This window comes from Callithrix jacchus, chromosome 8 (genome assembly GCF_049354715.1).
Source record: "Callithrix jacchus isolate 240 chromosome 8, calJac240_pri, whole genome shotgun sequence".
NCBI classification, from domain to species: domain Eukaryota; kingdom Metazoa; phylum Chordata; class Mammalia; order Primates; family Cebidae; genus Callithrix; species Callithrix jacchus.
The window spans coordinates 98,360,311-98,377,710 of NC_133509.1; the positions used below are offsets into that span (position 1 = coordinate 98,360,311).

The 17,400-nt window shown below is 37.8% G+C and overlaps 1 protein-coding gene and 2 long non-coding RNA genes across 3 annotated transcripts in view; 1 reads left to right on the forward strand and 2 right to left on the reverse strand.

Moving 5' to 3' along the window:
* LOC128928822 (uncharacterized) overlaps positions 1–8,570 on the forward strand; it is a 33,023-nt gene extending 24,453 nt beyond the window's left edge. Inside the window, exon 3 of the long non-coding RNA XR_008474431.2 lies at positions 8,454–8,570. This is a non-coding gene — a long non-coding RNA (uncharacterized LOC128928822). The remainder of the gene's footprint in view (positions 1–8,453) is intronic.
* On the reverse strand, positions 8,269–9,881 carry LOC144577424 (uncharacterized). Its single transcript, XR_013521250.1, has 2 exons — positions 9,751–9,881; positions 8,269–8,573 (listed from the first exon to the last, which is right to left on the reverse strand). It is a non-coding gene; the product is annotated as an uncharacterized LOC144577424 (long non-coding RNA).
* Positions 9,882–9,922: 41 nt separating this feature from the next.
* The window catches only part of SGPP1 (sphingosine-1-phosphate phosphatase 1), a 44,356-nt gene continuing 36,878 nt past the window's right edge, over positions 9,923–17,400 (reverse strand). Inside the window, exon 3 of the mRNA XM_002753997.7 lies at positions 9,923–12,378. Coding sequence (XP_002754043.1) covers positions 11,827–12,378 — 552 coding nt within the window. The 3' untranslated portion in view covers positions 9,923–11,826. The remainder of the gene's footprint in view (positions 12,379–17,400) is intronic.

The window sequence follows — 17,400 nt, forward strand, 5'->3', positions numbered from 1 at the left end:
TCCACCTCCTGGGTTCAAGTAATTCTCCTGCCTCAGCCTCCTGAGTAGCTGGGATTGCACGAATGCCACCACACCTGGCTAATTTTTGTATTTGTAGTAGTGACAAAGTTTCACCATGTTGGCCAGGCTGATCTCGAACTCCTGACCTCAAGTGATCCACCCACCTCGGTCTCCCAAAGTGCCTCCTCTCTCCAAAACCAAATTATTTATAACGATTATTTTTGAGAAAGGATAAATTACTGTTTTGTATTGGCAATGCCTCAATAAAACACTGTCAATTTAAATGTTGATAAACATTTAAAAGATTATTGGAAATGTGGTAGTTTGTGCTATTTTACAATTATTAATTACCCTTAGTAATGTGTGATTTTTTAGCATTAATTAAAATTTGGATTTAGGGAAAAAAAATGCACCTGCGTTTTATTGGTGGCAATAGATTTAAAACATTAGAAAATTAAAAATGCATTATAAATATGTTAAAGACATGAATTTAAAACTAAATCATAAACACCACCAACCATTTCAAAGTTACATGGTAATTCTTAACCTTGGGACATTTAGAGAGTCATACAGTTACAAGGCAAAGTAGATTTAGGAGGAGGAGCAAAGATGTCACTCTTAAGGGTGTAAAAAATGCTTTGAAAGTGATGGTGCAGATGTTTATTAAACCAGTACTACAATTTTCTTTTCTTTTCTTTTCTTTTCTTTTCTTTTCTTTTCTTTTCTTTTCTTTTCTTTTCAGTTTTATGCAGTGTCCTGGAATTTTCATTAAAAATAAAGTGTTGATTACTAAAGGGCATTTTCAATTTTTATCTTAAAAAAATGAAAAATCAATGACCTTGGCCAGTTACACCAACAAAAAATCACACAATTGTTGATCTAAATGGTGAGGTTCTGCCTTAGACCTTCCCTTGCCACGCAATGTTGGTGAATGCAAAGCTGCCACTTCCACCTTCATGCCCGTAGCATGGACTGGCTGGTGGAAGTTCCCAGGACCAAATCACAGTTAGCAGAGAAGACAAGGGAGGGCCTTGGGTAGTGAGCACAAGTTCAGTTGAAAGGGAGAACTCAGAAAGAGTAGCATGCTTTCTAGGGAAAGGGATCTTTTTGAGGGATCTGATTACTTTGAAATGCAGTGTAATATGTAATGGAGCAATGTAATAGATGAACAAATAAACCATTATTTAAAAAAGAGAAGATTTTATTTCTTGTTTTGCAGGGCAGGTGCTGCAAATAGGCAGTGAGCCAAAACTTAACAAAACTATGTTCCTCACAAATATATCATAAATTATTGCGTGCAGTTTTGACATGTTAGGCATTGGCTCTGTATGCCTGAGACTTCTGAGTTCAAGTCGTAGATGGTTAGAGAGAGGAGGTCCTCTTACTTGGGATTGCAGATTTCAAAGGGAATTTTTAGGTCCCAGTGTGAAAAACGATATTTTTTCCAGTTCAAATGTTTTTAATAGATCACAGCTGGCCAGTTGGGTCCTCAATACCCCTAAAACACTGTTAGTCCACCCCGATCACTTGAAAGGGTTTGGCATTAGAGAATCTAGGTCAGCCCAACCAAGTGGATTACTAAGTTAATAAGTATGTGGTTTATTTAATGAGAAACTCAAGACAGTAACTTGAATGTACATCTGAATGACCTAGTGGGCTTGGTCATTAAACAAGGTGCTTGGTCTTTGGCCCCTAAGATTTTGATTCAGTAAGCCTGAGATGGGGCCCAGGAGTCTGCATTTCTAACAAGTTCCCAGGCGATGCTGATGATACATATTAAGAATCACTGCTCCAGGTAGTTTAGCTAATTCCCTTGCCAAGATTCCCTAATATCTTCTCTTTGTTTGACAAATGTGAGATAAAAGGTAGATTAATGGCTGGGTGTGGTGGCTCAGGCCTGTAATCCCAGCATTCTGGGAAACTTAAGGCAGGCGGGTTGCTTCAGCCCAGGAGTTCAAGAGCAGCCTGGGCAACATGGTGAAACCCTGTCTCCACTAAAAATACAAAAACTAGCTGGGCGTGGTGGCATGTGCCTGTAATCCCAGCTACTTGGGAGGCTGAGGTGGGAGGATGGCTTGAAGTGGTGGTTGCAGTGAGCTGAGATTGCATCACTGCACTCTAGTCTGGGTGAAGAGTGACATCCTATCTCAACAAATTAAAAAAAAAAAAGGAAAATAAGAAAAAGTAGACTAATGGTACTAAAATCTATTACTTAACTACGGGTGCTACAGTCATTTGGCAGAGACTGTTTACCTTAGGTTTTACATTCTTCCTGATTCAGATAGTCCAATCTTAGATTTCATAAGGATTAAAAATATGTAATATAATAAAATACAGTATAATAAATAGTATATAGTATAATAAAATTAGTTCTAGCATGTACTATTTCATAAATCTTAACCTCAGATATGTACTTACCATCTCATTCCCTAATTCCTTTTTCCTCTTTATTCATTACAATCTGATTACTGCCACTACCACATATACCATTGAAATTATTCTCTCCCCTTTTTTTTAAGGGACAGGGTCTCGCTATATTGCCCAGGCTGGAGTGCAGTGGCTATTCACAGGCACGATCCCACTACTGATCAGCACGGGAGTTTTGACCTGCTCTGTTTCCAACCTGGGCCAGTTCACCCCTCCTTTGGCAACCTGGTGGTCCCCCACTCTCGGGAGGTCACCATATTGATTCCAAACTTACTGAGGACACCTGATCGGCATAGTGCATTACAGCCCAGAACTCCTGGACTCAAGAGATCCTCCAGCCTCAGCCTCCCGAATAGCTGGGACTATAGGCACAGGCCACCGCGCCCAGCTGAAATTATTCTCTTAAAGGTAAACAAGAAACTCATGTAAGATGTCTGCCTTCAGCCTGAATCTCTCTACTAGTGTTTGATATTATTTATTGATCACTTCGTTCTGGAAACTCTCTTCTCCCTACCAGTGTGGATTTCAGGGTCCTTTTCATTGGCTCCATTGTTTTCTATCTCCTCTCCCTCTTTCCCTAGGCAGACATCTTTAATTGGTCATGGCAATTCTAGGGCTTCACAGCATAACCCGGCAGGAAAACGCTGTTGATTGGTGTTTGTCCGTGGGATGAAACACATATTGTGAAGGCTCTAAACTATCTACAGGCCTGGCGAGTGGCTTATGCCTGTAATCCCAGCACTTTGGGAGGCCAAGGTGGGCAGATCACCTAAGGTCAGGAGGTGGTCTGCCCAGGTGACCAGCCTGGCCAACTAAAAATGCAAAAATTGGCCAGGTCTGGTGGTGCACACCTATAGTCCTAGCTATCAGGGAGGCTGAAGCATAAGAATCACCTGAACCCAGGAGGTGGAGGTTTCAATGAACCAAGATTTCACCACTGCACTCCAGCCTGGGTGACAACAGCAAGACCTCATCTCCAAAAAAAAAAAAAAAGAAAAGAAAAAGAAAAAGAGGAAATAGAGGAGAACAGAGACATGGAGTAGAGCATGTCTGTGTGCTGTTAGGAGTGACTTCATAGACTGGGAAAAGTTGGTATTTCAGGATGAAGATAAATCCAGGAGAGAAATCCTATATGAACTCCAAGAGACATCATAATTTTAAACAAAGGGAGAGTGTGGGAGTGTGGGGAGGGGTTATGCAGAATAAGTACAATATATTTTTATTTTAAAAATCTAAACTTTATTAAACACAATCATATATTTCAACATATGTAAATACATAAACACACACACACACACACACAGAATATATACTCCAAACTGGCAACAGCAGTTACTTCTGAGAGGAGAATACATTTACTATAGTGGGCAAAGGGGGACTTTTTTCCCAAGTATCTAATATATTGCTATTAACTATAGGCATCATGAGTTAAAATAGATCTCTTGGACTTATTCCTCTTGTCTGAAATGTTCTTCCTACTCATCCACTGATGGACACCTAGGCTAATGTATGTAATGCTGCAATAAACTTGGGAGTGCAGATATTTCTTTGATATACTGACTTCAAATCCTTAGCATATATATGCAGTAGTGAGATTACTGGATCATATGGTAGTTCTATTCTTAAGTGTTTTTTGTTTGTTTGTTTGTGATGGAGTTTCGCTCTTGTTACCCAGGCTGGAGTGCAATGGTGCCATCTCGGTTCACCACAACCTTCACCTCCTGGGTTCAGGCAATTCTCCTGCCCCAGCCTCCTGAGTAGCTGGGATTACAGGCACGTGCCACCATGCCCAGCTAATTTTTTTGTATTTTTACTAGAAACGGAGTTTCACCATGTTGACCAGGATGGTCCTGATTTCTTGACCTCGTGATCCACCTGCCTCGGCCTCCCAAAGTGCTGGGATTACAGGTGTGAGCCACCGTGCCCGGCCCAAATAATACCATTTCTTTTGGCACACTTGATCTAATAGAGTTTATTAAATTTTAATAGTGAAAGGGCTCTTAGAGAACATCAAGCCTTACCGCTTCATTTTATCTGTGAGGAAACCATTTATCATTCTGGTGCTAGTACCTAGTTCAAGAAATTCACAATTTTAATCCAAGACAAAACAAAGTCAAAACAAAAATCCTGGTCCTCTGACTTCAGTTAGACACTTTTTTTTTGGACAGGTTTTCACTTCTGTCACCCAGGCTGGAGTGCAGTGTGTGATCTGGACTCACTGCAACTCTGTCTCCTGGGCTCAAGTGATTCTACTGCCTCAGTATCCCGAGTAGCTGGGACTACCATGTCCAGCTAATTTTTGTATTTTCAGTAGAGATGGAATTTCACTGTGTCACCCAGACTGACCTTGAATTCCTGGATTCAAGCGATCCATCCTCCTTGGCCTCCCAAAGTGCTGGGATTGCAGGAATGAGCCACCCACCCAGTCTCACTGTATTTTTTAGGGAAAAAAGAAAAGACACAGAATGGGAACATGAAAGTCACTACAGGTTTGGCACCAGCATCTTCACAAAGAATAGAATTCAATGCAAACATTTTCACAAGAAGTCTATAAAGTGGTATGTTAGGATTTGGAAAATGCCACTGTTTGCATGCACAAATCTGAAGTCTCTTTTATAACAGACTTGCAAGGCCAAGAATATGGTACAACATATCATGACTTGGAAAAGCTTAAAACTCTCCAAAGGCTGAAATCTGTAATCTTTCCTCCCTACTTATGGAACTATCTCATGGAAGAGTCACCAACAGTTTCTTTGAAATGAGGCTTTCTCAGGTTGATAGATATGGAATGGCTATCTTTACAGATCTGCAATGGCTAGTGACATGTTTGTGGACCAATTATGGTCATTGTGTGGTCACCATGTTCTTTTTTATACATAATAGACAAACTAATGAGGAAGTCATAAGCCTTTCTGGAATATTAAATCAGGAAAAATATAGGTGGTTATGGGTGTATTGTGGATTACTTCACAGAGGCAGAAGAACATATTTGGGGTATCTCTGTGATTCTGTTAGAAAACATTCCTACACCCATTCCACAATCTTCAGCAGCAGTTGAGATTAACCAGATGTGTGGTCAGGTCTGATCTCAATGCAGAAGGAATTTCATGGTGTCTTAAGTATGGTTGGATAAGAAATAAGTTCAAGAATATGGTTCCACAGTGAGCAGCAGGTATATTCAAACCTATCCCAAAGGCCAAAGAATAAGGCTGACAAATCCAGTTTCTCAGAAAGAAAATATTTCACAGGGATTTGAAAACATAAGCAATGTATCAGGTGACTATGAGATGGTGGGTTCTCACACCCGCCCTCCAGAAATTATCCTTTAGAAAGCAAGCCTTGGGCGGGGCATGGTGGCTCAGGCCTGTAATCCTAGCACTTTGGGAGGCTGAGGTGGGCGGATCACCTGAGGTCAGGAGTTCAAGACCAGCCTGGCCAACATGGTGAAACCCTGTCTTATAAAAAAAAAATAATAATAATTATATATATATATATATACACACACATACACACACACACACACACACACACATATATATATACACACACACATATATATATACATATATATATGTTACCTTATTTCTCCTCTTAATAAGTAAACATAATTGTTCTGTTATCACAGATTTTAAAAAACAAAAAATGAAACACTTAATAATTAAATATATATCGAAAAATACTTTTGATTACCTTCAAGTTAGGTGTAATTCACCCCTGAGCTAAGTAATAATGCAGTCCTTCTACTGGCAAAGGAAGAAAACACTTCAACAAACCCATTGTTGACTGGATATTTTAACAAGCTTTTCGACTTCACGTCTTACTCCCTTGCAGGTACCTTGGTGCTCCAGATGAACTGCTATTTGTTTGTCAAACAGATCTAACACATTCCCATTTCCATGCTTTGGTTCATCCAGTTTCTTTTTTTTTTTTTTCCAAGACAAAGTTTCGCTCTTGTCACCCAGGCTGGAGTGCAATGGCGTGATTTCGGCTCACTACAACCTCCAAAGTGCTTGGATTACAGGTGTGAGCCACTACGCCCAGCCAAGACAGAAAATTTTTAAAGTAAATAACACATAGTTACAGACTGTGATTGATATGCTTTGCCTTTGTGTCCCCACCAAAATCTCATCTTGAATTGTAATAATCCTCACATGTCAAGGGCAAGACTATGTGGTGATACTTGAATCACGGGGGCAGTTCCCCCATGCTTTTCTCATGATCATGAGTGAGTTCTCATGGGATCTGATGGTTTTATAAGAGGCTTCCCTCTTGGCTCACCACTCACTCTCACTCCATCCTGCAACTCTGTGAAGAGGTACCTTCTGCCATGACTGTAAGTTTCCTGAGGCCTCCCCAGCCATGCTGTGAGTCAAACCTCTTTCCTTTATAAATTACTCAGTCTTGGGCAGTTCTTTATAGCGGCATAAGAACAGACTAATATAGTGATAGATTTCACTGATAGATACTACAGGAGAGTTCAGTCAAGAGGCCTCCTAATTTTAGGACAAAGGATAAACCCCAGCTCAGGAATTTTTTTTTTTTTTTTGAGATGGAGTTTCACTCTTGTTGCCCAGACTGGAGTGCAATGGTGCAATCTCAGCTCCACCTCCTGGGTTCAAGCGATTCTCCTGCCTCCTGAGTAGCTGGGATTACAGGTGCTTACCACCATGCTCACCTAATTTTTTATTAATTTTTAAATTATTTTTGTCTTTGAATTTTAAAATTTTTTAATAGAGACGGGGTTTTGCTATGTAGGTCAGACTAGTCATAAACTCCTGAACTCAGGTGATCCACCCACCTTGGCCTCCCAAAGTGCTGGGATTACAGGCATGAGGCACCTCCTGGCCAGGAATTTTTCTTTTAATCCATATCTAGTAAGGATTTTGTCATTTTTCATGTAAATATTGAGGGGCTAATAATTTAATTCTATTGTGGGAGTTTTTTTCTTAAAAAGAAAATCCATTTTATATCCACTAAGAAAGTGTCATCATAAAAAAGAAAATATTTAAAATTCACTTGATTTTTAGAAAACAGGAAAAAAACACCCTTAAAAAACAAAAATATTATCAGATCCTGTTGTTGTACCAGAGAATGAGCTTTCTAGACATTCATGGAAAATGGGACAAAACTAAAAGTGATGAAATAAAGGAAAAATGAAATAGTCTCTTAGGGGCTCTGGAGCAATCAAATAATCTGGTTTTCATATTTAGAGGCAATAGAGCTTTCACAATTACTAAGGGTTTTTAGCATGAACAGTCAGTACAATGGTTATCAAAGTACATTTTATTCTGCTTATAGATTGCTGCTATCAGATATAGAATCCTATATTTGGGACAGAAAGGTGGCAAGGGAAGGGCAAATTTAGAAAAGCCAGCTAATTGAAACTTAAGAATTACATTTCTAGCCTGGCACAGTGGCTCCCACCTATAATACCAGCACTTTGGGTGCTTGAGGTGGGAGAACTGCTTCAGCCCAGGAGTTCAAGACTAGTTTAGGCAACATAGTGAGACCCCCATCTCTATAAAAATAGAAAAATTAGCCAAACATGGTGGTACATGCCTGTAGTCTCAGTTACTCAGGAGGCTAAGGTGGGAGGATGGATTAAGCCCAGGAGGTGGAGGTGGCAATGAGCAGTGATCATGCCATTGTACCCCAGCCTGGGTGAGAAAGCAAGACCCTATCTCTAAATAAATAAATAAATACTTTTATTTCCTTAAACATTTTTATTTTGTAAAAAGTTTATTTTTCTTTGAAATTTCTTTCCTGTGTATCTCACAAGGAGGGCTGTTTCTTTATAAAGTGATCTAGTGAACTTAACAATTAAGAGCTTTCTGAAAGTCCTTTACAATCAGTCTGTTAACATTTTTATTGTGCTATGTGTAACTTGTTATACATAAGATATATAATTAAGAGCTTTCTAAAAGTCCTTTACAATCAGCATGTTAAAATTTTTATTGTGCTATGTATAACTTATGTAACCACAATCAAAATTCAAGTGTAAAAGTTTGTTCCTTTGTTTCCTTCAGATGCAGTCTTGTTTTGTCACCCAGACTGGAACGTGGCGGCATGATCATCGCTCACTGCAACCTCCACCTCCGGGGTTAAAGTGATCCTCCCACCTCAGCTTCCCAAGTTAGGTTTTAAATCTAGAATAAATAATTCCTTGTTAACAAGAATAAAATTGTTTTGCCAATACAAAATTTTTGTCATATAAAATTGTGTGATTATTTCTCCACTCCCATTGCTTCACTTGAGGAGCCTTTAAAAATTTTTTGATTATATATTTTCAGAAACTACTTTAGTATTTACTCATCTTTTTTTTTTTTTTTTTTTTTTAATAGAGACGGGGTTTCACTGTGTTGGCCAGGATGGTCTCAATCTCTTGACCTCATGATCCGTCCGCCCCAGCCTCCCAAAGTGCTGGGATTAGAGGTGTGAGCCATTGCGCCTGGCTATTTACTCATCTTTATCGAAGGCTTTGTAAAAATTTGCCTTTAAGGAAGTAACAGAGGGTGAGAGAAAATTTGCTTTTAAATTCTCTTCATTTCACTGAATTCATTTTTTATGTTGTCTTTGAAATATACATATATAAAATAAACATTACTTGTAAAGAAAGCTACAAAATAAAAATAATTGTGTCAATCTTGAAGTAGCATTGTTTTATATTAGGTCATATAATTAGTTTCTGGCAGACCTGGTTTTTGCATTTCACACATCATGACTTTTTTTTTTTGAGACTAAGTCTTGCTGGGTCACCCAGGCTGGATTGCAGTGGCATGATCTCTGCTCAAGGCAACCTCCGCCTCCCAGATTGAAGCGATTCCCCTGCCTTTGCCTCCTGAGTAGCTGGAGCTAGGATTACAGATGTGTGCTACCATGCCCAGCTAATTTTTGTATTTTTAGTAGAAATGGGGTTCCACCACGTTGGTCAAGCTAGTCTCAAACTCCTGACCTCGTGATCCGCCTGCCTTGGCCTCCCAAAGTGCTGGAATTACAGGTGTGAGCCACCATGCCCAGTCCATCATGGCATTTTAAAATTACAAAATAAAATGTCCCTATGTTTTCTTCTTCTTGAAAAGTACCTCTTCCTAGTTTTATGATTAATCCTTGACATTCATGGAAAAGCAGTATACTACCTAAAATACTATTAGTCCAAATTTTACTGAAACATTTTTGTGTATGTTTTATTTTTTATTTCCCTTAAAAATTTTTTAAATTTTCGGGTTTTTTGTGCATAAGCTTTTTAAAAGAAGTATTATGAAACTTTTTACTAAAAGGACAATGTTAGAGATAATCATAAATGGAGCCAAAGTCAGTTTGTACCTCAAAGAATTTCTTCAGTGTCTTCCATTGCCAAAACAGCACTTTGATTTTGAACAAAACGCTTCAGAGGAAACATGTGCTAGAATGAAAATCCAAGACGTATTTTTAAAATCTCTACTACATAAAACAGAAACAATTGCCTGGAAGGCAAACAAAACAAAGAAAAACCTTCTTCAATCTTCAATTTAGCTTTTATTTTAAAATACATTTAGCATAGAACTGTCATAGGACAAAAAATAATAAAACACAAAGAAATGGAACATTTTCAAATACATTTTAAGCTACACACAAAAATTAATAGGATAGCACAGACCCAAATTACAGGAAACGGTCCCTAAACTTCACTTCATTAAAAACACATTTTGAAAGTAAAGCTCTTTTCACATTTTCCAACGTACCGATATTTTCCTACCTGCCTTGGTTTCCTTTTAACCAATAAGTAAAGGGTAAATTTAGTTGCTTTACTTACAATTATCAGCTTCAGTTTTGGTAAAAATTACCATACCCCTAAATTCGCAATCAGAATTACAAAAATATGAGCTCAAATAGTTATGGTGCCCAAAATAGAAACATCTGAAGTGATAGTTCTGGATAATCATATAGATATTGCACTAAAATCAGTAATTTCATACCTGGTATTCATTTATATGGAAAGTTAATCCTCTTCTTTATGAAAAAACTTTCTAAAAATACATTTAATGTTAATGTAAGTACAACCACACTTCAAAATATAAAGGCACAGACAGAAAAAATAATAGTTTAATACTATATGCAAACTTTCCACTGTGAAAATAAAAGTTGAAAAAAAAATAGGATCTAAAATACTGACACTAATTTTAGGTTTTATAATTTACCTTAAGTAGCTAATAAACGGGTATTAAAAGTTAACAGTGCTAAATCCAATCCTTTCCAAATTATTTAGAAAAATGCCTTGTTTACATATGAAGTATGTGCATTGCCCCATCTATAAATTTCAACTACATTTCCATTCACTGGAAGTATCTACCTGCAGTATAAACAATCAAGACAATGTGCAAAAAATATATCTTGTTCCTATAACTTACAATGCACAGAAAAATACCTACAAAAAGGGAAGGATTTATTCATTTAGCTTTCTAATAAATTGGTGAGAAAGTTTAGCCCATTCCATATTTCTTTCTAAATAAAGGCTAAAGAGTAAGGGCAATTTACTTCTATGCCTGTCACCTTGACATACATTTTTTTAAATATTTGCCTGATTATACGTAACTTAAGATAAAGTTAATGTCTTATTTTTACATCACAGTATACATAGCATTTCTTAATTCAGCAACAGAAAGGCACAATTAGCAAGAAATAAAATCAGTACCTGAATTAATAAACGGATGTCCAGAACAGTTGCAAATAAAGTACATTCAAAACAGTATACAGAACTTAAAAAAACTAAATAATCCAAAAAATAGTTTTTCTAAAAATTTGGTCCATTAAAAATGCCTCCCATGTTCAACATCATGGGTAACATGAAAGGTAATGGCAGTGTAAAAACAGGCAGTAAATCAATGTATAGTAGCATATGCATTCTGATCTAGTAATTATGCAATTCAATTAGGAAATGGCTCCCATAGTAAATAAATGTTAAATGTATCTGTTAATAACAACATACCTGTATTTAGTTCAAATACACAGGCACAACTGTTTGCATATTATTATTGATTTTATAATACACTCCCATAGTTTAAAAAAACACTTAGGTATATTATTTTATATATAATATACATAAGGTACATAATTTGCAATTATGTATCTGATATATATTATATATAAGTTGAATCCATAACAATACAAAACTCTCCAAACATTACAGGAACATTCTAAATGGATACTTATCGTTTTCTCAGGACTGAAATAGCTCAGCTCACCTAAAACAATATCTGGATGTGCAGTGATAAAATGCACTGACTCTTATGAATTTACTTAAATAATAATTTAAGTTAAATTCCTGCAAAAGCCTAATTCTGATCTGGCTTTTACTTGGAATATATTTTTAGGTATCAGGAACTGATACCCTCCTTTCTTTTCATAAACAATATTTCTCCATCAAGAGATACCAATAAAGAAAAACACGTAAGGAACAAAAAATGTGATGGAGAAACCAACCATTCCATAGGTAATATACCGATAAGGAAGTTCGACTTCCATGTGCTGTCTTGCTTTTCGAATATCATCACACGGTATATTGGAGATTTTGCAGGCTAAAGGAATGGTGATCTTTTTCATTATATCTCTGACTACTAGCACAAATAGCATCCCTATGAGGAACCGCAATATGGCTTTCCCAAACAGAGTCATAGTAATGGGGGGCCCAGCTAAAGGTAATGTATCTAGAGAAGGATCTAATACTAGACCCATCTTATAAGTAACATGAGATCCACATGCAATTCCAGCACCACTTCCTAGAATCTCAGCTGTATCTCCTCGGGATGTGCTCCAGGTGTCAAGAGTGAAAGAAAAGATCCCCAAAGCTAAATGAAGCCCAATGATGATTAATGGGGCATATTTGTGAGTTTGGTTGAAGTTGTCAATCAGGTCCACAAATGGATAGAAGACAGCTAAGATTAAAATGGTATATAGGAATCCAGCGATAATATCCTAGGAAAAGATAAAAGTATTGTTGTTTAGTATCATACTAAACATTTTTGGCATTTAAAAAATAATTTATATTTGACATTTCAAATGTTAAATAGATACAAATTTTTTAAAGCTGTCAAATTCTCAAACTTTATTAACTGACCATATAAGAGGCATGAAAAATGATTAATGATAATAAAAAGATCTCCATTTTCATAATTCTACCCTTTTATAAATTAACTACATATATAATATACACAAATTTATATTCAAATTCTGAACAAAGTATGCTAAAATTGTGTAGTTTTCATTTCTGGGGAAAAGAGTGCACTTAATATTCAAAGAAATGGTTTTCATTTTCATGTGTTTATGTATGTTATCTCTATGATCCCATATACATCCTAGGTAATTTTCTTTTCTCATTCATTCATTCATTAAATAAATACTTAGTGAGTACCAACCCCTATTTTAGGGATTGAGGATACACCACTTTAAAAAAATGACAAGACTGTGGCTGGGCATGGTAGCTCACAAAGCACTTTGGGAAGCCAAGGTGAGCAGATCACTTGAGGCCAGGAGTTCAAGACCAGCCTGAGCAACATAGTGAAACCCTGTCTCTACTAAAAATACAAAAATTAGCCAAGCATGGTGGCTCCAGCCTGTGGTCCCAGCTACTCGGGAGGCTGAGGCAGGAGAATCGCTTGAACCTGGGAGGCAGAGGTTGCAGTGAGCTGAGATCGCACCACTCCACTCCAGCCTGGGCAACAGAGTGAGACTCTGTCTCAAGAAAAAAAAAATTAAAAAAGAATTAACAAGTTTAACTTGATGATAGACTGAATGTGAAAAAGGAGAGAGAGAAAGAGAGGGATCAAAGATGGTTCCTAGTTTTAGAGAGGAGCAATTGTGTAGATTTGATAGAAGACGGTTTACTTGAGGAAACAAAGCTATTAAATAACCTTCTGAATCATTCCTGACAACATACAAAAATGTTCCATATTTCTACCTGATAACAAAACAAAACTCTATGATCTACTCTCTATTACTGAAAAATGTATCAGTGCTTATATTCACTGTCTCCACTTTCTCACCTCCAATTTTTCTCTAAACTAACCACTGCACTGAAACCACTTTTTTCTTGGATACTAGTGGTCTTCAAAAACAATGGCCATTTCCTCATGTTACTATTACTAATGAAAAAGAATAATAATGAAAGAGAAAAACAAAAACAATGGTAATTTCTTAACAATATTCAATACAGTTAAGCAACAGACTAGTTGCTTAATGTTTTTATCTTTAAATTTTTATTAATATTTGATACATAGCAAAATACATGTAGAGTGTATATAAAATTATAAAATTCACATCTATGAAATCACTTCCCAAAAAAGAACTATAATATTACAACTATGGTCAAACCTACTGTTGTGCTGTTTCTCAATCCTATCACTTTACATTCTTCCCCACAAGCAATTTGCAAGCTTGAATTTTGGCTTAATACATACCTGTGTTTTGCTTTTATTTTTGTTTTGTAGATACCAGGTTTCACCACGTTGCCCAACTGGTCTTGACCTCCTGGGCTCAAGCAATCAACCTGCCTTGGCCTCCCAAAGAGCTAGTATCATAGGTATGAGCCACCAGGCCCAGTCATAAATACCTATTTTAAAAAATTGTTCTACCACACATCTTCAAGCAAAATATTGCCCAGTTTGGGCCAGGTGCAGTGGCTCACCCCTGTAATCTCAGCACTTTAGGAGGCCAAGGTGAGAGGATCACCTGAGGTCAGGAGTTCGAGACCAGCCTGACCAACATGGTGAAAGCCCATCTCCACTAAAAATATAAAATTAGCAAGGTGTGGTGGCACATTGTTGTAATTCCAGCTACTCTGGAGGCTAAGGCAGGAGAATCACTTAGAACCCTGAGAGCTGAGACCATGCCACTGTACTCCAGCCTGGGTGACAGAGCAAGACTCTGTCTCAAAAAAAAAAAAAAATTATCTCGTTTTGCTTCTTTCTGAGCTTTGCTAAAATGTTATAGCAGTCTCTTTTGATCTGCTTTTTATACTTAAGATTCATTCATTATATTACATGTAGTTATTGGTCGTTCACTTTCACAATCATAATATTTTGCTGCATATTATATAATTTATTTATCTGTTTTCTCACTTATAGTCATTTAAATTGTTTTTGATTAGTTAACTGATTACAGTTCAACTTGTATGCTTTTTTTTTTTTTTAGACAGGGTCTGTCACCCAGGCTGGATTGTGGTGGCACAATCTCACCTCACTGCAACTCCACCTCCTGGGTTCAAGTTGTCTTCCCCACTTCAGCCTCTCAAGTAGCTGGGACTACAAACATGCACCATCATGCCAGGCTAGAATAATTTTCCTATTTTTAGTCAACAAGGTTTTGCCATGTTGCCCAGGCTGGTTTCCAACTCCTAAGCTCAAGCAATCCACCTGCCTCGGCCTCCCACAGTATTGGGATTACAGGTGTGAGCCACCATGCCCAGCTGGGCTATTCCTTTTCTATGCAATAAAAACGGTGTCATGAACTGACAGGGTTCACAGTTGCAGTGCTTGAAGCCATTGTTCTAAATGATATATAACTCAAAATCAGAATACTTTGGAATATAAGAATGGCTGGAATCCCATTACTGGGTATATATCCAAAGGACTATAAATCGTTCTACTATAAGGACACATGCACACGAATGTTCATTGCAGCACTGTTTACAATAGCAAAGACCTGGAACCAACCCAAATGCCCATCAATGATAGACTGGATTGGGAAAATGTGGCACATATACACCATGGAATATTATGCAGCCATCAAAAATGATGAGTTCGTGTCATTTGTAGGGACATGGATGAATCTGGAGAACATCATTCTCAGAAAACTGACACAAGAACAGAAAATGAAATACCGCATATTCTCACTCATAGGCAGGTGATGAAAAATGAGAACACATGGACACAGGGAAGGGAGTACTACACACTGGGGTCTATTGGGGGGAATAGGGGAGGGACAGCAGGGAGGGGGAGCTGGGGAGGGATGGCCTGGGGAAAAATGCCAAATGTGGGTGAAGGGGAGGAAGGCAGCAAAACACACTGCCATGTGTGTACCTATGCAACTATCTTGCATGTTCTGCACATGTACCCCAAAACCTAAAATGCAATTAAAAAAAAAAGAAAAAGAAAAAAAAAAGAATAGCTGGACCTGTAATCCCAGCACTTTGGGAGGCTGAGGCGGGTGGATCACGAGGTCAAGAAATCGAGACCATCCTGGTCAACATGGTGAAACCCCGTCTCTACTAAAAATACAAAAAGTTATCTGGGCATGGTGGCGCATGCCTGTAATCTCAGCTACATGGGAGGCTGAGGCAGGAGAATTGCCTGAACCCAGGAGGTGAAGGTTGCGGTGAGCCGAGATCGCGCCATTGCACTCCAGCCTGGGTAACAAGAGCGAAACTCAGTCTCAAAAAAAAAAAAAAAAAGAATAGCTGGAGACGATACAGACAATTATGAAAGAGAATATAGCTGAACATTCAACTATAAAATGTTGGGGAAATAGATCATGCTTTGCTCAATCTCAAATATTTTTTGGATGGATGGATGAATGAATGAATGAACAAATCCTTCACATGAATTTGTTTTATGTAGCAGAATCTACCAAATTATTTGTAAATGAATATTGTTCCTCTTTTTAAATGATTTATTGTGTTAGAGATACAAGAAAACATTTTATTTATTTATTTGAGACTCACTCTGTCCCCCAGGCTAGAGTGTACTGGCACCATCTCAGCTCACTGCAACCTCTACCTCCTCAGTTCAAGCAATTCTCCTGTCTCAGCCTCCCAAGTAGCTGGGATTACAGGCATGCACCACCAACCACACCAACTAATTTTTGCATTCTTTGTTTTTTTTTTTTTTTTTTGAGACAGAGTTTTGCTCTTGTTACCCAGGCTGGAGTGCAATGGCACGATCTCGGCTCACCGCAACCTCCGCCTCCTGGGTTCAAGTAGTTCTCCCGCCTCAGCCTCCTGAGTAGCTGGGATTACAGGCACGTGCCACCACACCCAGCTAATTTTTTATATTCTTAATAGAGAAGGAGTTTCACCATGTTGGCTAGGCTGGTCTCAAACTCCTAACCTCAGGTAATCCCCCTACCTTGGCCTCCCAAAGTGCTGGGATTACAGATGTGAAACCCTGCACCCAGCCAAGAAAAACATTTTTAAAAATTTATTTATATATAGGCTGGGCGCGGTGGCTCACACCTGCAATTCCAGCACTTTGGGAGGCTGAGGTGGGCAGATCACAAGGTCAAGAGATGGAGACTATCCTGGCCAACATGGTGAAACCCCATCTCTACTAGAAATACAAAAAAAATTAGCTGGGCATGGTGGTGCATGCTTGAACCTGGGAGGCAGAGGTTACAATGAGCTGAGATTGCACCACTGCACTCCAGCCTGGTGACAGTGAGACTCCATCTCAAAAAACAAAACAAAACAAAAATTTATTTAGACATAAAACACATTTTAACTGACAGTCTCCCATTCTACAATATTAAGTTACTTAAAATTCTAATTTGTGTTATCTTTATATAAGAGATTCCTTTTATAATAGGTCAAGGAAAGATATTACACAATCAATTAACAAAATATTTACGCTTGATCTTAGCCAAAAGGCTGAGAAGTAATCAATTAACAAAATGTTTAAGAAAGTATTGACTAAGGCAATAAATGTCATGTGTGCATTCCAACTCTTAGAAGAGCATATAAAGCATTTCATAACTGGGTTTTGTCTATCATTAAGTTTCATTTAATGCCAGATCCCAAAATGAATTTATAGACTACTTCCTCTTGTCTTAGAATTCTTTCCTACCATTTCAGGCAAACAATAATATATTCTTTGAGATTCTCCTCAGGCATCTACTCCCTCCATAAACTTTCTTCTCCTACCCTGTAATAAGAATTTTCTCTTCTTTGATTCCATTGCATCCTCCACATACCTGCTATCACAGTTTTTCATTCTTTGCCTGTCTATT